The sequence below is a fragment of the Tachypleus tridentatus genome, chromosome 12 (genome assembly GCF_004210375.1).
Source record: "Tachypleus tridentatus isolate NWPU-2018 chromosome 12, ASM421037v1, whole genome shotgun sequence".
NCBI lineage: Eukaryota > Metazoa > Arthropoda > Merostomata > Xiphosura > Limulidae > Tachypleus > Tachypleus tridentatus.
In genome coordinates, this window is record NC_134836.1 from 109040357 (window position 1) to 109066025 (window position 25669).

Sequence of the window (25669 nt, forward strand, 5' to 3'; positions counted from 1 at the left end):
TTGTTTGCACAATATAAATAAAAAATGATCTTCAATACTTCATCATTCACCGTTACTGATAAATAAATACATGATCTACACTGACCAGCCATAAATGATCTTTACTGACCAACCCTATACATTAAGTTACCTTTACTTACCAACCTAGTAAACTAATAAATGATCTTTGTTGACTAACCTCACATATTAATGAGTGACCTTTACTGAGCATTTTTGTGACCTACTAAATTACCTTTACTGACCAGTCTAGTAGATTAATAAATTATCTTTATTGACCAACCAAGTAGATTACCAAATGCTTTTCATTGGCCAGTCTTGTAAGTTATTGAATGATCTTTACTGACCAGTCTGGTAAATTATTAAATGATATTTGTGGACCAGTTCAGTAAGTTATTAAATTATCTTGTAGGTTACGAAATGATGCTTACTCATTAATCTGGCAGATTACTACATTACATTTATTAGTTAATCCAGCAGATTACTACATTGTATTTATTAGCTCCTCCAGCAGATTACTACATTATATTTATTAGCTAATCCAGCAGAATACCACATTATATTTATTAGCTAATTCAGCAATTACTACATTACATTTATTAGTTAATCCAGCAGATTACTACATTATATTTATTAGCTAATCCAGCAGAATACCACATTATATTTATCAGCTACTCCAGCAGATTACTACATTATATTTATTAGTTAATCCAGCAGATTACTACATTGTATTTATTAGCTACTCCAGCAGATTGCTACATTGTATTTATTAGCTACTCCAGCAGATTACTACATTATATTTATTAGCTAATCCAGCAGAATACCACATTATATTTATTAGCTATTTTAACAATTACTTCAATATATTTATTAGCTATTTTAACAATTACTTCAATATATTTATTAGCTATTTTAACAATTACTTCAATATATTTATTAGCTAATCCAGCAGATTACTACATTATATTTATTAACTACTCCAGCAGATTACTACATTATATTTATTAGTTAATCCAGCAGATTACTACATTGTATTTATTAGCTACTCCAGCAGATTACTACATTGTATTTATTAGTTAATCCAGCAGATTACTACATTGTATTTATTAGCTACTCCAGCAGATTGCTACATTGTATTTATTAGCTACTCCAGCAGATTGCTACATTGTATTTATTAGCTACTCCAGCAGATTACTACATTATATTTATTAGCTAATCCAGCAGAATACCACATTATATTTATTAGCTAATTCAGCAATTACTACATTACATTTATTAGTTAATCCAGCAGATTACATTATATTTATTAGCTAATCCAGCAGAATACCACATTATATTTATTAGCTACTCCAGCAGATTACCACATTATATTTATTAGCTATTTTAACAATTACTTCAATATATTTATTAGCTATTTTAACAATTACTTCAATATATTTATTAGCTATTTTAACAATTACTTCAATATATTTATTAGCTATTTTAACAATTACTTCAATATATTTATTAGCTACTCCAGCAGATTACTACATTATATTTATTAACTACTCCAGCAGATTACTACATTATATTTATTAGTTAATCCAGCAGATTACTACATTGTATTTATTAGCTACTCCAGCAGATTACTACATTATATTTATTAGCTAATCCAGCAGAATACCACATTATATTTATTAGCTATTTTAACAATTACTTCAATATATTTATTAGCTATTTTAACAATTACTTCAATATATTTATTAGCTAATCCAGCAGATTACTTCAATATATTTATTAGCTAATCCAGCAGATTACTACATTATATTTATTAGCTAATTCAGCAATTACTACATTATATTTATTAGCTACTCCAGCAGATTACTACATTATATTTATTAGCTAATTCAGCAATTACTACATTATATTCATTAGCTAATCCAGCAGATTATTACATTGTATTTATTAGCTAATCCAGCAGATTACAACATTATATTTATTAGCTGATTCAGCAATTACTACATTATATTTAGTAGTTACTCCAGCAGGCTTCTAAACTCAGTAGATTACCACTACTCAAAGAGATCAAAACAGTAGGTCACATTTAATTACTTCCTAGTATACTAGCGTACTATGTTGTTATGAAAACTATGGTTACGACACATTTTTCATGTTACCCATCCAGTAGGTTACCACATGATCTTTGCTACCTCATCAGATTTCATTTGAACAAGCAAATAAATAAGAACGTCTTTGCTGTTCCTTCACAAATTGATAGTCGACGTCAGCCAGGCTGTGGGAATATTTCATCGGCATAATGACGTAAGAGAATGAGCTAATAACAAATGTTAACTCTTTCGAGCCTTCGAATTAATCATACAGCAAAGTGCGCGTGATCTCACACACTTGCCAACAGGAACCTTTTTTTTTCCCTTTAATTTGAAAGTAAGACTGTTGTACAAGTCCTAAGTATAATGAATACGGAAGATTGAAAAAATAGTGCATACAGGCACTGAATAAGCGTTTTTATCACTTTTACGATGATATAAAACTGACAGCATCAAAAGTGATAGGGTTACACATTTTATAAATAGATTTCTTTTTAAGCGAAGCAAGTGAAACAGAAAATAAAATTCTGTGGCACAGACGAAGGTAATTAAATGGAGGTACTTGTACATTATTTCTCCAGTAACATACTGAGTGTTAGAGACGCATCCATTTGTAAGAATTTAGTTGATAACTCATCATTTTACTTTTATTTTTTTACACCCATAAACAAGTGTAACTGTAATAACGTTGAATTGGTTTCTTCTGAATTTCGCGCAAAGCTATTCGTGGGCTATCAAGTGGGATTGATCGTAACTATATAACGCCCCCACGGCTGAAAGGGCGACAATGTTTGGTACTACGGGGATTCCAACTCGCGACCATCATATTACGATTCAAGTGCCTTAACCACCTGGCCATGCCGGGTCAGATAACGGTGAAGATATTCTAATTGACATTATGATCAAGAATCGTAATATCCTTGAGTTATCAACTAAACTCCCTCACACCAAACATGCTTGCCATTTCAGCCGTGGGAGCGTTATAATGTTACCGTTAATCCCTCTATTCGTTGGTAAAAGAGTAGCCCAAGAGTTGGCTGTGGGTGGTGATGACTAGCTACCTTCCCTCTAGTCTTACACTGCTAAATTAGGGACGACTAGCGCAGATAGCCCTCGTGTAGCTTTGCGCGAAATTAAAAAACAAACAACCAACTAAACTACTATAAATGGATGTATCTCTAACACTCGATATGTTACTGAGGAAATTCTGTATAGGTATCTAAATGTATGAGACACAATTAAGCGCTTATGGCACACACAAAAAGCAAAAATTTATGTCACACAGCATTGTAACAACATAATGTAACAGATACGCTTTTAAACGATGTAACACCATAATACGGCACATTTATAAACAATAGAACACGCGACACCGTGCGTTTGTGACACGACAGAAGATCGTAAGACAGTAAATGAGGTGACAGTAAGTTTATAAAAAAAATATGTATGTATAACACATGACACAGTATACTTGTGACATTACGAAATACCTTGTGGTAATATGATTGTAAACGATATGACACCATAAGACAAAATTATGTTTACAAAGTGTTTGTGACACGGATGTTTAACTCCGTAACAGCTTAAATATCTAAGATGGTGTATCATTTACTAGTGAAATATTTAACTGTGTGAAAGGGTTCAATAGTTTTTGGGTGTATAATGTGTTACTATACAAGTATACGACGTTCGTATTTAGTAGACAGAAATACACAATAACTCATAATAACTACACAAGTAAATAACCACCATGTATATCGATAGCAAACAGAAATACACAGGTAGTCATAATAACTATACAAGTGAACAACCTCCATATATAGTGGACAGAAATACACATTTACTCATAACTATACAAGTAAGAAACCTTCACATAAGACATGGGTTAAATCGTTTATAAACCTCATAGTAGGATAATTATAGAAATAAAAATTTAACACTAGCAGCTGAAATGGTTAGAGCGTCAAACTAACAAATAGAAATCAATATTATTCAACTGAAGTTGATTCAACGAACGAAAGGAGAAGTAAAATAACATTTTTACAATTAAAAACGCAATGCAATCAACAACACCCGCCGCCATTTAATGAGCTACCTGATTGAATAGTGAGATTTAACTGTCATTTTACCGTACACCCATGTTCCCAAATTGTGAGGCGAGTTTATGAGACAACGGGACGCGAACTCAAATCTACCGTCAAGGCACGCTAGCCATTGGGCCACGACTGACTCCCACCCTGAGTAGTAAACACTAGTGACACGTAACAAGTACAGTAAATATCCATATAATAAAAGTGGTAAGAAGTGAACGCCCCACCCACGTGCCCTAACAATAAGCCTGGAGGTTTATGGTGCTGAAATTCGATGTACGATACCCGTTGTACTGAACAGCAAACAATCAAGTTTGTCTGGTTTTCTTTGAATTTCGCGCAATGCTACACGAGGGCTATCTGCGCTTTCCATCCCTAATTTAGCAGAGTAAGACTAAAAGGAAGGCAGCAAGTCATCATCACCCAACGCCAACTCTTGGGTTTCTCTTTTACCAACGAATAGTGGGATTGACTGTACAATATAACGCCCTCACGGCTGAAAGGGCGAGCATCTTTAGTGGTGTGGGATTCGAACCCGGTACCCTCGGATTACGAGTCAAGTGCCTTATCTACCTGGCCAACAATCAGGTAGAAGCACAACAACAACAAAGATTCAAAACATACAAATCTTATCCAAGTTACAAGGAGTAAAGGTCCGGCATAGCCAAGCGTGTTAAGGCGTGCGACTCGTAATCTGAGGGTTGCGGGTTCGCGTCGCCGTCGCGCCAAACGTGCTCGCCCTTTCAGCCGTGGGGGCGATATAATGTGACGGTCAATCCCATTATTCGTTGGTAAAAGAGTAGCCCAAGAGTTGGCGGTGGGTAGTGATGACTATGTGTCTTCCCTCTAGTCTTACACTGCAAAATTAGGGACGGCTAGCACAGATAGCCCTCGAGTAGCTTTGTGCGAAATTCAAAAACAAACAAACAAACAAGGAGTAAACTTTTGCTTGACGAATTTTGGGTAAAGAAGGATAGTCATAATAGACACGTTCGTGGGCAGGGAGGGTTTCGGGGTATTCGTCGAACCTCCTATTTTGTGATGTAAAAAAAATATTTATGTAGTTATAGCGTATCGTCTTACAGTATCTAATGTTGTCTGCATGGTCTACATTCTTCTGATGAAGCATTAGCATTTTTATGGCTAGAAATAGTCGCATATTCCAAGACCACCAATGCATTAGCAGGTGCTGCATTCTGACTGTGCTTCGCACAATGTGTGTTGGCTTTTGATCTCACAAACTAGACCCCATCCTTTTCACACATTCTGTGTACAGACCCGATATATGTCCCTAATTCATACGTAATAAACCAGTGGGAAGGCAGCTGGCAATCACCATTCATCGCCAGCTCTTAGACTATTGTTTACGAACGAAAAGTGGCCGAATATTATAAAACTTTCAACTGGTTAAAAGCAAACGTGTTCGGTGACAGGATTCGAACCCGTAACCCATTAAGTTTTCTAGTCGAGCGCTCTAACCATCGGCTCTACCCAGTACGTAAAGAGAAGGAAACACTAGGAAAATAAAATGCTGATGTTGTTAGCAATAAGAAATAAAACCACAAAAGCAAAAGAAACGCAAATCACCGTATTATTCAACAGTAAAACACATAGTGCTTAGTAAGCGAAATCAGGTCGTCATGGTAACAACTGTACAGCATACTGTAGGCAACGAAAATGCATAAATAATCACAGTATTAAAAGCATCAACCTAAATTTGGTAGCAAAAGTTCGTAAATTGTTATAGTAATAAAGGATATCAGAACTATCAAATCATAATAGTGCAGAATAAGGGAGAAAGTCTTAGTTTTAGTATCATAAATATTTACGTTTTTGTTCTAAAGACATTTTCAATATTCCACCTTTTCCTGACTTACCTTGCCAATGCCAACTTCCGACAGCACCTATATATAGCAACTTTTTATCCTGTGAGGAAACAAAATCGTAACAATGTTAAACAGATACTGTTTCAATAATGTTGACATTTCTCAGTTGTTTATTTACGTTAACGCATCATCTTTAAATTTTTAGGCACATTAAGAAACAAGTTTAGCCCGCAGACAGGTATTTCAATTTTATAATGGGACAATATTGTTATTTCTTATATATATATATATATGTATATAGGGTATTTATATAAACAAGTACGAAAATTTAAGAAAATATATTCATTGCACTGATCCGAAACTTATTACCGTAATGAAAATTTTAAATTAGCAGATGAAATCAATGATTTGATAAATTGTACTGATGGAATGATGCTCGTGATTACCTGTGTAACGGTTGCTGAGAACCCTGCTTGGCACGACCCCTGACGGGAATATCCCCATGGCACTGAAAAAATGATATATTAGTAATTTCACATGGACCTGAAATAATATGAATACATATTTATTCATTAATATACAATACGTAAACTGAAAATCCAACATTATCTCAGAGGATAGTTGAATTATTTAAACCGTTAAATGCCAGCTTAATCAAGAAATTCAACCTGTAATATTTTCAGTGTAAAACACTGGGGGGGAGGCTATATTTCTAAATAATTAAGAACAAATCTGTATAATGGGATACTTGGGCTGTTCCCGCTTCAAGGATTACACGTCATATTTTAGTATTACAAAACACCAAACATACAGCAGAACCCCAGGGTTGTTGGGGGTGGTGTAACTTAAATTTATCCAGTATTTGCAGAAAACAAAAGGAAGATGGTTGCTTGGTAAAGTATTATAAATAACAACAATATAACTAAGTAACAAAACTTGTATCTATGACAGTGTAAAATAAGAGAATACATATCTTAATTAATGTACTAGGAAAGAACACCAAAGCCAATAATATAACTAGCTAACATAACAAATATGTGTACCTTTGAAATTAATAATAATATCTTTTGTAATGTAATTAGATAATAAAACTAACATTATACAGTATATCTCGGTAATAAAAGTGACATTTATAAATTATATCTAGGTAATAAAACTGACATCTACATAACATATCTGGGTAATAACTGATATCTACACATTATATCTAGATAATAAGATTGGTATCTACGCATATCTACAATATATTTAGGTAATAAAACTGACACCTACCTACACATTATATCTAGGTAATGACTGACATATATATTGTATCTAGTTAATAATACTGGCATCTACACTTATTTCGGTGATAAACATTAAATCTACACATTATTTCTAGGTAATAAAACTGATATCTATACAACCTATCTAGATAATAACTGATATGTACACATTATATCTAGGTAATAAAGCTGACATCCAAATGGCATGTCCAGGTATAAAATTTGACACCTACATTATATCTGACGTACATAAAAGCCACTGTTTGTCATGTCATGCTAAATTTTACTCGATGTAGGAGAAATCATAACAGCGAATACGCATTTATTCAGATAGACTAGTTCGATTACTGTCTGCCCATTACGATTTTAATGACAGGGGTGCAATGAGGTCGTGGTGAGTGTTGGTATAACAAGCCTAAAATAAAGACGTAATGTGAGATCACCTTGTCTAGAGCCACGTGCATAAACTTTATCATGTAAATAAAAATATCGATTCAGTTTTAAACTTAAATCATTCCTGAATTCAGTCGTTTTATGTTAGTTAGATCATTAAAGTTTTTAATAAAAACAATCCTCTTTAATCAACGGAGACTAAATTAAAAAATCAACAAATATTTTTCCAGTTTTATTGCCTATACATTTCATTTTATACTTGTAGAATACTGACTAACAACAATATTAGGTCATACTTTTGTTGCTAAGCGACATGACTTTTGTGTGGAACTTAGTGTTACCAAAACGTATCGGCATTTCTATGTATTAGAAAGTGTTATAATCTAAGTGGTCTTTACCAATAATTATTCTACGAATAAGCCACGAACACATTTCATGAATGATCTTATTTCTGATTGGCTCACAAAGGAATTGACTGACGTTTGACTATCTCGACTGCACTTTTCTTCCTTCTTGTTGGTCAAGCTTGACTTCGCAAAATTAATTAATTTTAGTTATGAAATTGGAGGTTAGGGTGTACTATAGGGTGGTAATAATCATTACTCTGTCCCTTTTCAGGCTATACACTAGCCTAAGTAATAACACTGGCATCCACACATTATATCTAGGTGATCAAGCTGACATTTAAACAGTACATCTAAGTAATGAAACTGGCATCTACAAATTATTTATAGGCAATAAAGTTGAGATCTACGCAATATTTCTAGGCAATAAAACTGATACCTACTTTATATATAGGTAATAAAACTGATATCTACTCTATATATAAGTAATAAAATTGACGTGTACACAAAATAGAGTGGTCTAAAATTATTTTTTTTTCTATTTTAAAAGTTAATAATTAAATAACTAAAGAAAAACAGCCAAGCAGTTTTCGACCCCTTGTAGCCCAATCCAAACAAATTTTATTGACAAATTAGAAGACTTCTACGTGGTCACAATTAGTGGCTCCTAGCACATTCTACCGATATTCGATTTCAGTCCAGTTCCTGGTATTTAGTTTCATAATATTTGTTACAAGTATTCGATACGCGATGTCCCTAACATACCCCGAAATCAAAGTCTAGTGGAATGACACCTGGAGAAAGCGTAGACCACAAAATTGGCCCATCCAGACAGATCCATTTTATTGAGTCTTCTCTTGCACAACTGCAATTTTATGGGATAACATTACTCACTGCTTGCTTGTATTTCTTTAGTTATTTCATTATTAAGTTTTAAAGTAAAAAAGATAATTTTGGGTCACACTGTACACCGAAGTAATAAGATTATTTACATTCGCACAGCCATGAAAATCATGAGAATAGGCATGAACGTCGATATTTGCATACATGTATGTCTTATGCGTATGTGCATGCTCTAGTAAGAAAGCATTGCTTTGTTTATTTATACATTAATTTAACCTGTTGGTCTTGTTTTGACTTTCCTACTTGAGAGTGTATGCGCTATTTTAAAATAATGGCGAAATAGACATTTTTTGTATAGAGCTAACAGTCTTTCTATTGATGTTATTAGGGGTTAAGAATACAGAATATTTTCAAAGGCCAATCAGCTGTGTGAGAAGAACAGTCTGCACCTGTTGAGAAGTTATTCTTATTAACACTAAACTGAACTGTGTTTTTTCTGGAACTACTAGAAACGTTTATTTTAGACACGTTCTTCTTTCAGTGTAAACGTAACAATATATTTTAATATTTATCTGAATAACCCATCGGCATAAGCAAAGCTGATGAATAAATCGTCATCAGGAGTAGGGAGTTAAAGAATAAACTGTAAAGAGGTAATGAATAAACCATCATGAGGAGCTAAGAAATAATCAATAAACCATCATAAGGAGTTAATAGATAATGAATAATCCATCATGAGGAGTTAAGAGACAATGAATAAACCATCATGACGAGCTAAGAAATAATGAATAAACCATCATGAGGAGCTAAGAGATAATGAATAAACCATCATGAGGGGTTAATAAATAATGAATAAACCATCACGAGGAGCTAAGAGATAATGAATAAACCATCATGAGGAATTAAGAAATAATGAATAATCCATCATGAGGAGTCAATAGATAGTGAATAAACCATCATGAGGAGTTAAGATATAATGAACAAACCATCATGAAGAGCTAAGAGATAATGAATAAACCATCATGAAAAGCTAAGTGAATAAACCATCATGAGGGGTTAAGAAATAATGAATAATCCATCATGAGGAGTTAATAAATAGTGAATAAACCATCATGAGGAGTTAAGATATAATGAATAAACCATCATGAGGAGCTAAGAAATAATGAATAAACCATCATGAGGAGCTAAGAGATAATGAATAAACCATCATGAGGAGTTAATAGATAGTGAATAAACCATCATGAGGAGCTAAGAGATAATGAATAATCCATCATGAGGAGTTAATAGATAGTGAATAAACCATCATCAGGAGTTAAGATATGATGAAAAAACCATCATGAGGAGCTAAAAGACAATGAACAAATCATTATGAAGAGCTAAGAGATAATGAATAAGCCATCATGAGGAGTTAAGAGATAATGAATGAACCATCATCTGGAGTAAAAGCTAATGAACAAACCATGATGGGGGGTATGAGGATCTAAATAAGCAATATTGCAACTTTATTATTCACAACCTATAGCTCATGATATTATCACATTTAAGGATAGCTTTTATTAAACATGTTTTAGATAAGTCGCTTTTTCTTTCTTTTCTTTTTGCTTTTCATTGAAAACTTGTTAGAGGAACTACGAAACTAGGGAACCGTTCGTTCTGCGCAGTTGCATCACTTGGAACAAAGTATTGAGTTTCGTCATCATACACAGTGCATCAGATTACACTGTCACGTGTACCACGTTATATAATTACAGTCATTATTAAGGTGTACCATCATGTGCAGTGTATTACGTTATACCACTGCATACAAGTTAATAAGATACACTGTCATGTGCAGCAGTAATACATTGACCAAATATTTGTATTAGGTTCATAATGTAGTAAGTTACGTTATCAAGAACAATGTTTAGGGTTACACCATCATATGCAGTATTGCATGCGATGTATTGAGTTACAACATGATGTAAAATCGATATCTTCTCTCCTTTCAACCCAAACAAACATTTCTTTTTTGTTTTGTTTTTAAATTGAAGCTATGAAAGCAATATTTTTCAAGAGGACCTGCGACCGTTTGTAGACTAACTTTACGGTGGCGAGGACGTTCTTTTCTTTACCCTCCATCTCAGATCAAGTTACTGGAAGGAAAAAGGAAAATGGGACACGTTCTGCTTCCGGTGAGGACCAGAAAACCGCTGTAGAACTACTGCGATGTGTAATTCTTAATTTAAGATGACTGACTCTCTCTCTCTTTCTCCGTGAGCGTCATAAGCTATATAAAGACTCCAAACTGAGCCAACATGACATTGGTTCTTATTCAGTGAATCATTCTGTTACAGCAAACACTGTTTCATTCTCACGTCACGGGCTATGGTCCTTTAAGTTCTGCAAACCTACATGATTCTATTTTTGCAGGAGATCCACTGCAGACGTGATTTCATAAAACCAAGTTGCTAATGTGGATTTTACAATCTGTAATTGTAGTAAATGAAAAAGAGCTTCAACCAAGATTCACAGTGATCATAATTACACTAACGACGAAACTTTAAATATACAGCGCTTCATCTCTGCTCAATTCAGAGTAAATATACATATAAAAGTAATATTTAAAAACTGATTTCATGACTGACTTGAATGTTTTAAGTCACATAAATGTTACGATGCAAAAAAAGAACAAGAGAATTTTGGATTTTTTTTACTACATTGTAAGCGGGTCAGATAACGCCAGATGTCGAAATCATCCATGCTTTTGAAATGGAGTTTCCGGGCGTTTGTGTTTTCTCGCCACTTACTGTTTTATGACGAGAGTTTAAATAAACTCGAAAGACTTTTTCTTTCCATGCTGTCTCCTTTGAAGTTTCTCAACTTAGAAATAAAGAGTATTGGTTGATTTTCTTGTTTAAACGGAGTCTATTTAAAGAATCCATACACAGGGATTTTTCCATGCTATCTTTTCTAGATTATCCGCACTTAGAAATAAAGTAAATGTTTATTTTTACATTAAAAATTAAACAACATAAATGTTATCAACCATTACCTGTAGTTACAGGCCAGGGCATGTCCAGGTGGGTTAAGATGTTCGACTCGTAATCCGAGGGTCGCGGATTCTAATCCTCGTCGCATCAAACATACTCGCCCTTTCAGCAGTGGAGGCGTTATAATGTGACGCTCAATCATACTATTCGTTGGTAAAAGAGTAGCCCAAGAATTAGCGGTGGGTGGTGATGGCTAGCTGCCTTCCCTCTAGTCTTACACTGCAAAATTAGGGACGGCTAGCGCAGATAGCCCTGGTGTAGCTTTGCGCGAAATTCAAACCAAACCAAACCGTAGTTATAATTGTCGGGGGGGGGTGTCTTATGTTTTCGTAACGTTATAAACGGCGCCGATTAGAGCCATTCATAATAAGAACTCTAATGGTATCTTTCTGAAATCTGTACTTCTAACTAGGGTCGATGCTTATCTTCATCTGAAGTGTCTGCACTTATCACTAGGGTTAGTGTTTTTTGTCACTCAAAGTGTATGCACTTATAACTAGGGTCAGTGTTTATCTTTAGCTGGCCTGGCATGGCCGAGCGCGATAAGGCATGCGCTCGTAATCTGAGGGTCGCGGGTTCGCATCCGAGTCGCGCTAAACATGCTCGCCCTCCCAGCCGTGGGGGCGTTATAATGTGACGGTTAATCCCACTTTTCGTTGGTAAAAGAGTAGCCCAAGAGTTGGCGGTGGGTGGTGATGACAAGCTGCCTTCTCTCTAGTCTTACACTACTAAATTAGGGACGGCTAGCACAGATAGCCCTCGAGTAGCTTTGTGCGAATTTCAAAAACAAACAAACTTATCTTTAGCTGAAATGTCTTTAATTTTACTAGGATCAATGTTTATCTCTAGCTATAAGTGCAAACACTTCAGTTGAAATCAAAGAAACAAAATGAAATTCGTGGGCTTTCGCCATTGATTTGAAAAGGTAAACATTGATCTTATCTATAGTTATAAGTGCAGGCACTTTGAGTAAAGATAAACAATATCTACATTTTCAAATCAATGGCGAAAGCCCTCAAATTTCGAATTGTTTCTTCGATTTGATTTAATGGGAAGACGCACAATGGTCTGTCAGTACCCCGATCAACTAGAGTATCAACTATCGAATTACGAACCGTAGAGCTTAATCGTTATATTTTTAAAGTAATTATGAAGAAAACAATAAGAAGATTGTTTGTTTGTTTTTGGAATTTCGCGCAAAGCTACATGAGGATTATCTTCGCTATATGTCCCTACTTTAGCAGTGTAGGAATAAAGGGAAAGCAGCTAGTCATCACCACCCACCGCCAATTCTTGGGCTACTCTTTTACCAACGAATAGTGGGATTGATCGTCACATTATAACGCCTCCACTGCTGAAAGGGCGATCATGTTTGGTGCGACGAGGATTAGAACCCGCGACCCTCGGATTACGATTCGAGTACCTTAACCACCTGGCCATGCCGTGTCAGATAACGTTGAAGATATTCTAATTGGGTGTCAGAAAACATCTCTTTGTAGAAATTTACTTGATTGTTTGTTTTTGAATTTCGCGCAAAGCTACACCAGCTTGTATTCCCTAATTTAACAGCGTAAGAATAGAGGGAAAGCAGCTAGTCATCACCATCCACAGTCAACTCTTGGACTACTCTTTTACCAACGAATAGTGGAATTGACCGTCACTTATAACGCCCCCACGGCTAAAAGGGCGACAATGTTTGGTACGATGGCGATTCCAACCCGCGACCCTCAGATTACGATTCGAACGCTTTAACCCACCTGGCCATGCCGGGGCCCAATAAGAAGAAGGACAAGCACGCCAAATTTATAGTTGATTGACCATATTAAAGTATGCTTCGGTAATATTGTTGTATGTTATATTTATGAACGCCTAGAAGTATTTTTCAAGAATATTCGAAGCTAGATTAAAAATTTGTAACAGTTGTGAATGTTTAGAGTTATTTTCAGTGAAATGATAGTTTGTTTTCAAGGCAGGTGTGAATAATCTACCACTGTGTTTGCTATCGCGAGTATTTTGTACGGGGCCCGGCATGGTTAGATGGATTAATGCGTTCCACTCGTAATCTGAGGGTCGCGGTTTCGAATCTCTGTAGCACCAAACATGCTCGTATTTTCAGCCGTGGGGGCGTTATAATGTGACGGTCAATCCCACTATTCATTCGTAAAAAGAGTAGCCCAAGAATTGGCGGTGGGTGGTGATGACTAGCTGCCTTCCCTCTAGTCTTACACTGCTAAGCTAGGGACGGCTAGTGCAGATAGCCCTCGTGTAGCTTTATGCGAAATTCAGAAACAAACCAGTATTTTGTACAAGTAGGTTGATTTGTTTTGCGTTAATTTCGTCATTTGTAACATAGATCTACAGCACATTTACGACAGTGAACAAGTGTTCAGGTTTGTAGGAACATTAAAAGAGGATTTGAAATACTTTAGTTATCATCATGTCTACTGAACGTTGAATTAATTTCACCAGATAATTCTTAAATACTGCAGCGAAAGAATTAAATTGCTACTATTTGTTATTTGAGATTAATAGCTGTAAATACATCGTTTATATGTTTAAACATGAGATTAAGTAATCATCTAAGAGATAATATATATATAAATACCTGACCAGTTGTATACACAGTTAAGTTATCCAAACAGTTATGTAAGTTAACCAAAACGTTATTTGTATATCAAAACAATTAAGTGGTAGATAAATTGCAACAAGGATAAAAAAACTTGGTAACTGATTGAAATATACTCAGTACTAAGTTTCCAGTCTTATTTAAAGCTTATGTAAATAATTTTATGCCCCCTGTCTTTCTTTAACTTATTTTAGGAGTTCAAATTCAAACACGTTTTTATTTTTGAACTTCATTTCCTTGTCAAGTTAATTTACACTGATTGAATTGGAAAAAGCAGTACACTGACTAATAAACTCTTTACCTTCAAGGAAGGTAATTATTTGTTGGTTAAGTGATGACCTTTCCAAGAAATGTTTAGACGAAAACATGACATGCAAGAACATTATAGTAACTTACAAAAAAAGTTTCAGCCTCAAATAGGGGTCACTAATAAAAGAGTCAGTGCTGCAAAATTGGTAGCTGAAAAAGGAGAATAACCAAAGCTTATAGGTGTACCTTCAGGGGCACGGAAACACTAATGAATACCACCGAGTCTTAAGGCGATTTGTTTGCCTTCTAAAGGCCATAGGCGATGAAAAACTTGATTTTTCTTGGCTAACGGCCAGAACATCAGCTCCCCCATGCTAAAAGAAACGTAACACCCGACGTGGTACATTCTAGCGCTCGTGGAACAACAATTCGGGTCGTGAACGGACTTTGGTTTGGTCGTCCTCATATTCGCCTCTTCAGAGAACGTACGGGCCATCGACTAAAACATTACTTAGTTTTGACTACTATAATTCTGGTTTAAAGTATAGATGTAGATATGTAATAATGCTAGATAGCCTTTATTTCAATAGCAGTATCTTCTTCCACCATACATTATTATATTTAACTGTCAGCGCGGGTTTCGTCTTGAAAGAAACACAATCGTTATCGCGTGTTTTTTTAGAATGGATGAGAAATGGGAAAAATTGGAACTGTCTTGTGATGATATTACAAATGAACAGTTGTTGATAGCCCACTACTCCAGTAATGATAGTAAAAACAAATTTATATACATTTACTGACATAAACAGTTTAGAAACGAGTAGCAATGCTGGTTATTAGTAGTTACTTTAAAATCTTGTAACAATGCTTATTATTGGTAATTAGTTGTAAACTTGTAACAATGCTGATTATTAGTAATTATTTTAGTCATTTAACAATTCTTTAATAGACTGTTTAGAGAGTATTCATCATGAAACAGTTGCCGTCCATTCTACTAAGTTTCGTCTTGTAACAATGTTGGTTTATCAGCACTTAGTTGTATATTCTTGTAACAATGCTGATTATCAGTGGTTACTTGCAAACTCGTCTTGTAACAATGCTAATTATTAGTAATAAGTTGTAACAATGCTACTTATCAGTAGTTATCTATAAACTATTTTTGCACCTATGCCAATTATTGGTAATTAGTTGCAAACCCTTTTAGTAACAATGCTGGTTATTAGTAATTTGTTATGAATTCTTGTAACGATGCTAATTATTGTCAATTAATAGTTAAATTTTGTAATAGCGTTTGTCATTAATTGCTGGTTACTTGTGTTTTTTTGTTTTGCTGGACCTAAAGTGCTGTTCTCTCCTCAACTGAAAATTCTTTCATCTTTTACCCAAAGCTCATGTATCAACTTTGAAATTTGCACTACAGATGAGAAAAGCACCATAGGTGTTAGATATTTATTACATCTAAATGTTTAAGAGAAAAGGCTGAGCAATAATACATTTTTATTACTAGTTAGTGTCTTTAATCGAAAGGATACGTCTGATGTAACCCTACATGTTTTGATAGAAATAACACGTGGTGAAGTGAACAGAATTAACACTGAAGCAACGTTTATAATACTGATAACAATCCCTGATCCAATAAGTAACTGTGTTTGATACCACTAAATATATATCTCTGTGGGATAATACATCGTGTTGGTTGTCACATGCGTAAAAATATTGTTTCAACATCACGCTGACTGAGAGTTTTGTAACTATTAAACTAACACTTTCTCTTCAATCCATAATATATCACGTTTCTTGTAACGTGCATATAATATACATGGTGTCCATAAATTATTCACCTCATTATAGACCTTTATAAATTCTTTACTATAGGAGCTATCTCAAAATGGTTTATGGCAATTAATAACACGACTCAATAAATATTTTTGTTTATTTCGCGGAACATCCACACAAGACATGCTTCTTAATGTTTGAAACGAAATCATCTACCACCTTGATGTTCTGTGTGCTACCAGTGAGGTTCGCGTGAAAGTTTACTGAATTCTGGTTTACTGAATTTATTGATTGAACTCTGGTAGTTTACTTAATTAAAACAAAAATTTCTTGAGCCGTGTTATTAATTGCCGCAAACTGTTTTAAGATAGCTCATATAATGTAGAATTTATAAAGGTTTATAATGGGGGGTGAATAATTTGTGGACACCCTGTATATTTCATCATCACGCTGAGTACGGGTCTCTGTAACAATAAAACTAACACTCTTATTAATCCATAGCACATTATGTTAGTTACCACATGCACATAATATTTCTAACTGTCTTAACATAGGTTTGATTTCCTACTTTCATCTTTTGTTTCTCCATTACTCAGTATTTGTAATAAAAAATACGTGATTATCCTATAAAGTAGTTGTCCAACGTCAAACATAAATACGCTGTTTAATGCGTATAAAATTGTATTTGACACCACTGACGTAACTACGAAATATGGGCTCCCTCTACCTTTATTTTCCTGTAACCGTAGTTACAACTGTGGCTGATTGATGTCATTACGGTAACAGAATAGTCCAACTTCCCTTTAGTTATAAGTTTCCCCACCCCCCTTGTCCGTAATAATTAAGTTTGTTAGGCCCCTCGGACCCATTTTGGATCACCTCCCTCAACAATTACGGGTCTGCGGGGTCATAACACGCCACTGTGTGATACGTCCCTGTGAAGTTGAATTTTTTTCAAAGGTTCATATATAATTTAATTTTAATTTGGAAACAAAACAAAAATAACACACGTCCACGGAATGTGAACAAAAAGTGTGTACCAGTGAAAGATGTATAGTAGGAATCTCCTGGTAGTCGGGATATGCTGTCTGTTAGTGTCGCATGTGGAATTGATTTAAAGCGAAAATTTGCAGCACGTGAGAGGGCTGCGACCCAAGGCTAAGTATCATTTACCAAATGCATTGGGTCGAAGGGAGATAAATGCTCTTAACGTAATACGATACAAACATATAAATCAAAACAAAGAAATGAGTTGTTATGGGCAAACTTCTGAGGCAGAGATAACTAAAGCTCTTCCTATGAAATTGGAATTCTCTCCCCCATAATAGTCACAACCTTTTTAAACAACATAAAAACCCTTTAGGAAGTATATTAGGATTCTTTTATGCACTAAAACTACATGATGCCTCAAATTCTTATGTTTTGAAGACGTTTTGGTCTTGATGCTGAGGCTTTGTGTGACCCGAAGAAGGCCTCACATCGAAAAGGTTATCTTGAGTCCAGAAACATTAAAAACTCACGTGAGTGGGAATTACAATGAATAAAATTTAACAATGTTAAAAGCCTATAAGACTCGGATAGAATGCTATTGGAGTGTAGCTTTTGTTTGTTTTTTTCATTGATGTTAAGCACAAAGCTACACAATGAGCTATCTGTGCTTTGCTCCACCACGGGTATCAAAACCCGGTTTCTAGCACTGCAAGTCCGCAGACGTGCCGCTGTGCCACTGGGGGGCGCTAGGATGTAGAGTTCTCGGAGAATGGTTTGGCCTCAAGTTACCCCAGAAGACACGCCCTACTCAGCTCCTCAAGTTAACCCGGAAGATATGCCCTACTCACCTCAGCAAGACAAATTTTATCCTTCTTGCTATGAAGTTTCTTTCTAGTTTTATGTTCCGATCTAATGTATGTGTTTCTGACGCTTCTTGCGTTTAGCCTGATTGTTTAAGATAAATATTTTTTTCTCTGAAATTAAACGTAGAAATATATCTTAATTTTAAATTTTACTTTTAATAAACGTACTTTTGATCAATTTTGTTAGTTTATTAATAATTTATCGCCGATTGAAAAAGTATTTTGAATACGCTTTCCTTATTTTCAATAACAAATATAAATTTCAAATAAGTACAAGAAACATATAAATAACAATACTGTCGCCATTTTTCACAAGTTTTGATGTGAGAAAGTGAAGCAAAATGGTGTCACAGTGGAGAGCTGGGATGATGAGAAACATTTGACAAAAAAAACGAACAATATGAAAGGTATGTTTCCATAGATGTATTGATGTTGAGTAGGTTTTGGTTTCAGTATGTTGAACTAGTGTGGTTGTAAAACACAAGTGAAAAAAAAAAGATATTCAAACCCTGTGTCACTTTCGAAAAAGGAAACTATCAAAACCCAGGAGAAGCAACTGTCACAACAGCTAGTCGTTGGAGCGCCACCTGTTAAATTTTCTCCTTTCAATGCCGGAAATAAATACACTAGGGTATAATTTGTTTGTTGTTGTTTTTCTTTTCAAGCACAAGTCTACACAATGAGCTATTTGTACTCTACCAACCGCGGGTATCGAAACCCCATTTATAGCATTATAAGCCTTCAGATTTCCCACTGAGTCACCGAAAGACCATCAGATAAATTGTTTTTTTAAATAGATCAGAAACACTATGTGTGTTACATCTCATCAGGAAAGAGGTCAACGGTTTGCTGTTACGGTCTGGTCCACCACAAGAAGTTGTGTGGTTCCAAGACACGCCTTTAGCTCACTGTTACGTTGCTACAGTGTATTAGATCTCAGAGAACAAGAAATCCATGGCAACAATTCGCTTTCAAACGATGTTGTAACACACTGCTCAGCTAGCTGTATGGGAGATAAAAATTTGCTGTTCAGCTTAAACTTCACGCAACACGAATGGGTACAACCCCGAAAAAGAAAAAGGCTTTGCAAAGACTGCTCCTGTCATTCTGTAGGATACAATTTAGTAGGAGAGTATGACGTAAACTGGTAACAATATGAAGAACAGGTAAAACGTAGTCATCAGTAAATAGTAAGAAATTGCATGGTTAGAGATGATTTGACTATGTAATAGAGCAGTAAGTTTCTTTGTTTATTTGTTTGGAATTTCGCACAAAGCTACACGATGACTATCTGCGCTTGCCATCCCTAATTTAGCAGCTAATCATCACCACCAACCGCCAACTCTTAGGCTACTCTTTTATCAACGAATAGTGGAATTGACCGAAACATTATAACTCCCCCACGGCTGAAAGAACAGCATGTTTGGTGTGATAGAGATTGAAACCCGCGACTTTCAGATTGCGAGTGGAGCGTCCTAACCACCTGACTATCCCGAGCCAGAGAAGCAATGAAAGGTATATTTTCAATTGTTAAGGGCCACGCTTAGCCACGTATTTTGCGTACTGGTCTGTGTATCTGAAGTTCCGTGATTTGCATCCGACTGTCGCAAAATCGCACTCCACACATAGAAGCGCTAAAACATCATCGTTCGATAATAGTAGTCCAACGATTAGCTGTCTTCCTTTTCCAGTTCAAAATTAGAGACTGGTATGTGTAGATAGTTAGCTTTACGTGAAATTTATGAAAATGAACAACAACAAACAAACCAATGGTAGTTAGACACTGGGTTTCCATATGGTTAATTGATGTACCTGTTTGACTATAACTCCCCTAGTGAATTAGTGGTAAGTAATTTGTACTCTATCCTACTGTGCAATTTTACGCTGAAAGAAACCTACAATATGACATAAGGAAATAAAAATATATCTTGAAAATTGTGTCAGTGCTAAATTAAGGCCGCGTTTGGCTTCGCGAAATGATGTGAATATACAAACCCTAAGGAAAGAAACAAACATTTCCATAATTATAAACCCTAATTTCAGTGTGTTGAAATGGTGTATCTGTGGAAACCAGGGTATAGAAGATTATTTACTTTAAAAACTGAATCGACACAGCAGTTAAATAACGAAATTGTGTGTGTGTTTTCTTATGACAAAGACACATCGGGCTATCTGCTGAGTCCACCGAGGGGAATAATGAAATGATTATAAATATTTGTCTATTAGTCTTGTTAAACTGAGAGCTAAAATTTCGGCCAATAAGCTTTACGTTTGACGCAATGTATTTTCATTGATGTAACTATTGGTTAGACCTCATAGAGAAAGTAAAATAATGTTAAATAATTTATAACGTTAGGTTATTGAAATAAACAAGATGAAACTACAAGACAGTTAGTCACAAATAAAGATAATTTAGTGGTTCCGAAAGAGAACTAATTTAGTGAATGACTGTACCAGATATAGTTACTTGTCCGTTATTTCTATCTTTAAATGACGGTCCAAGATATACACAACCAGAATGAGATTAGAAGTTGTTATCTAAATGATCTTGAACTTTGACTTCTGTAAAAGTCTGAGAACCAAATGTCGATCTCGGATGAATCCAGTTTTGTTTTGTATTTAAAAAAGAGAGAACTGGTTTGAATTTCGCGCAAAGCACCTCAAGGGCTATCTGCGCTAGCCGTTCCTAATTTGGCAGTGTAAAACTAGAGGGAAAGCAGCTGGTCATCACCACCCACCGTCAACTCTTGGTCTACTCTTTTACCAACGAAGAGTGGTATTGACCATACATTATAACATCCCCACGGTTGAAAGTGCGAGCATGTTTGGTGCGACGGGGATTCGAACTCGCGAACCTAAGATTACGAGTTGAACACCTTACCTTAACCAACTGGCCTTAAAAATCACTGTTAAAGACCAGTTATATAAAGTGTGATGTGTAATGGATTGCCCAAAAATCCACGTACATACACAGTTTGCAATCATTATCATTCCGTTGATTTATTATTCTGATCATGTGATCATTGTTGATTCCTTTGTTGAATTAGAGTAATTTGTACGACGACGAAAACCTCGCTCTCGAGACGATATACAACAAACACGGTCCGCGTGGCCAGGTGGGTAAGGCACTCGATTCGTAATCCGAGGGTCTCGGACTCGAATCGCCGTCACACCAAACATGCTTGCCCTTTCAGTCGTGGAGACGTTATAAAGTGATGGTCAATCCCATTATTCGTTGGTAAAAGAGTATCCCAAGAATTGGCGGTAGGTGGTGATAACTAGCTGCCTTCCCTTTAGTTTTACACTGCTAAATTAGGGACGGCTAGCGCAGATAGCTCTGGTGTAGCTTTGTGCAAAATTCAAAACAAAAGCAAACGACAAAGATATTTTTAACGAGTGTTGAAAGCAGGAAAAATTAGTTCCTGTTTTTATAATTTACGAAATATTATTTTTTATTCTAAGATGGTTTTTGACGTCATCTCTTTGAAGATTCCTAGAAGTAATCTTTTTCAATTTTTACGTCATTCAAAGACACCGATATATCAGGCCTATTGGTTGATGTGACCGTAAGTAATTACAAATATACCAAGCTGGTACTCGTACTACAAACAAGGATAATATATATGTACAATATAATAATGTTTTACTTTTCACAATCGCTACACAATCGCCTGTCTGTGCTGTGCCAACCACAGGTGTCGAAACCAAATGTTTAACGTTACATGCCGTCAGACTTACCACTGAGCCACTGAGGGTACGCTGTAATTTACCTACAAAATAAAGCTTGGTATGGCCAAGTGGTTAAGGCACTCGATTCGAAATCTAAGGATCGCGGGTTCGAATCCCTGTCACACCAAACATGCTCGCCCTTTTAGCTGTAGGGGTGTTATAAAGTGACGGTCAATACCCACTATTTGTTGGTAGAAGAATATCCCAAGAGTTGGCGGTTGGTGGTGATGAGTACCTGCCTTCCCTCTAGTCTTATAATGCTAAATTAGGGATGACTTGCGAAGGTAGCCCTCGTGTAGCTTTTTGTTTTGCACGAAATTCAAAAGAAGCCAAACCTACAAAATAATATTATCCTTAATTGCTGTTCTTATTGTTCATTATTAAGCACAGAACTAAACAAAGATCTGTCTGTGCTCTGCCCACCATGGGTATCGAAATCCGGTTTCTAGCAGTATATGTTCGCAGACTTACTATCGTGCCACTGGAGGCTCCCTAATTGCAAAATACTATTTGCACTCTAAATTATGAAATATTTTGAATAATTTTTAAACTTATTGTCATTTCTCTTAAAAGTAACTTGTCCGAGAGCCAATCTGACTTTATGTCCTTTCTGATAGAGAAGTGAAAGCACCTCAACAGATGTGTAGAAACACCTAAATCTGGTTTCTCTGATCTCTCTTACGGGCAAAATCTGACGCATTTTTCTTTGGGCTATTTACTCAATACATTCTTCTTCATGGCATACACGTTCAGCTCTTCTCAGCTTTTTTATGTGAAAAACTTTCGTATGATTAGTTTTACATTCATGGTACAGTACATCTTTGATGTTCTCCAAAACTACCTGTAAAAACTTGTTACTAGATGCCTCATTTTAAGAGGCATGCCCTTCTTTGTCATAAAATATACAACCACAACAACACCCTGGAGTTTACGTCTTGCGGTTTCACTGTCTGTGTGTCTGGCTGGCTTCAACTTTAGCACAAACGGACTCATGGACAGTGAGTGTTATGTTTCACAGTGAGTGTTATGTTTTACACTATATGTGTTTACTTCTTAAGCTTTCTCAAAATGACCATAGGAGAGTTTCCTTTGGTTTGGTTGGCTGAGTTTTTGAATTTCGCGCAATGCTACATGAGGGCCGTCTGCGCTAGCTGTCCCCAATTTAGCAGTGCAAGACTAGAGGGAAAGCAGCTAGTCATCACCATCCACCACCAACGCTTGGGCTACTCTTTTACCAACGAATAGTAGGATTTGCCGTCACATTATAATGCTCTCACGGCTGAAAGGCCGAGCATGTTTGGTGTGATGGGGATTCGAACCCTCGACCTTCAGATTACGATTCGAGCACCATAACCACCTGGCCACGTCGAGTCAAAGTTTACTTTGAAATGAAACATTACCACTAGAGTGTGTTATTGTAATTCCTCTTGAACAATGTATTGTCAAGCCAGAATTAGTTTGAAATAAAACGTGTGCACCCTCACCACTACCACGACCCTTTGAATGTATATAAAGTAGGGGGAGACTGCCACTTTTCTCTAATCTCCATAAATGTTAACAAGGATTCGTATAACTGACTATTTTTATCGACTCTGTTCGTTTGTTAAATTGAAATTTCACAAAGCTACACACGGACTATGTGCGCTGAGCGTCCCTCATTTTGAAGTGATAGATTACAGTCCCCCAGTGACACAGCTGTATGTCAGCAGACTTAAACGATAGAAACCGGATTTTGATACCCGTGGTGGGCTAAGCGCGGATAGCTCTTTGTGTAGTTTTAAGCTTAACAACAAAAAAACAAAGATAGATTACAGGGAAGACGACAAATCAACACCATCTACCGCCAGATCTTGGGCTAATCTTTACTAGTGAATAGTGGGATCGGATGGTACATTATAGTGCCTCATGGATAAGAAAGCGAATTAGGTCAGAGACTTGTTTCGATCTCGCAGACGTTGTTATCAGTAATGAGCAGCGGTAGCACTTTATTTGTTGTTTAAGCGAAAAGTTACACAATCTGTTATCCGACTTTTACCTACCATGGTATTGAGACCTGGTTTTTAGCGTTATAAGCACTCAAACCGCTGAACCACCCTGGTGTGTGTGTGTGTGGGAGCAGGTAAAGAATAATTATAGATCAAATTATTTAATCTGTAAGATCTGTTTTGATTTGTTTCAAGCGCAAAGCTGCTCAGTTGGCTATCTATGTTGCGCTTGTCGCTAGAATCGAACCTCGGACTTTAAAGTTATAACAAAAATAGATGACTTGTTTAGAAAAGAAGGAAAAAAGAAAGCTCTACAATTTTTTTCATCTGTTGGGATCTTAATCTCTTGTTTTTCACTCTTATGTCTTGTTGAACTTTCGGTTCATGAGGCATATTAACTAATATATCGGTACTGGCTGAAGCTTTCGATGGATTTACTTTTATTGAAATATTTAAAAACAACTGTGTGTTACAAGAATTACAGTCAATTCCTCAGCATGAATGGTGCTAGGAGGTCGCTTCTTGATAAGGAGAAACCCACTTGAAATAAAAAAGTATCTCAGAACGGCTGGTATGGGTATTAACACTTTTACTAATAAAGCATAGAATAACGTTTAAACCTTCCTGAACATGACCTAGGAAGGTCGAAACGTTGTTCTCTGCTTTATTAGTAAAAAGTATTATTAATACCCATACCAGCCGTTCTAAGATACATTGGTAGGTCGCTGCTAACTGTTTACTTTGGTAAATAGCACAGCAAATAGACCTTAATAGGTTAACCATAAATACAAGCACCATATAAAAGATAATGTATAATATGTAACGTAACAGCAACTCCAACCAGGCTAGGCGACGCCAGTTTTTCGATAGAAAAAATATGCAATTGGAAATGTTTACGGTCTAACGAACCGCGAATATTAAAAAAATAAAAAGTTTCTATATTGATTTCCAAACAATTTCCTAGAAGCTCAACTGTAGTTATAGTAATGACAGTAGTCCTGAAAAACGGACAATAACTTCAAACAGTGGCTCTGAAAACCTGGAGAAAGACGTACTACATAAGGCTTTACGAAGCTGGGCATTACAGATACAAGTATAAAGACACATTTGTATCTACAAGGGTTCATTCACATGTTACGTAATTAATTATATCGATTCATTTTTTTATTTGATTAAAACTAACTTATCGATATCAAAGTTACTCGTTCGTGTTCTTTAAGTAGCAAAATACTGCTTATAGTATTATATCTCGCCACACAAACTAAATTAAGCCGCCAGTCGGCAAAACGTGAGTCACGTGGCTCTAAAATAAGCGGTAACAGCTGTATCTACTTGTTCATACTCTGAGAAGTTATATAAACAGAATATTTGTACTGCTTATCAACAACAGCTCACTATTTGCTTTTTTCTCTCTCTCTTATCAGTAAAATATATATTAGGGGTTTTAAACTGAAAAAAAAAGAAAATATATATATTTTTAAACCGGAATCGTTCTCAGGACAAATATCAGCTTTTTGTTTCCAATTCCAGAACTCTAACACAGAGCCATCTTTAGATGTAAAATTTCATACAGTTAT

At 35.7% G+C, this 25669-nt stretch overlaps 1 protein-coding gene across 1 annotated transcript in view; it reads right to left on the minus strand.

Annotated features, from left to right (window-relative positions):
- The window catches only part of LOC143234323 (integrin alpha-PS2-like), a 101845-nt gene that overhangs the window by 46057 nt on the left and 30119 nt on the right, over positions 1–25669 (minus strand). The window contains exons 5-6 of the mRNA XM_076471610.1: positions 6447–6508; positions 6052–6100 (exon numbers count right to left, since the gene is read on the minus strand). Coding sequence (XP_076327725.1) covers positions 6052–6100; positions 6447–6508 — 111 coding nt within the window. The remainder of the gene's footprint in view (positions 1–6051; positions 6101–6446; positions 6509–25669) is intronic.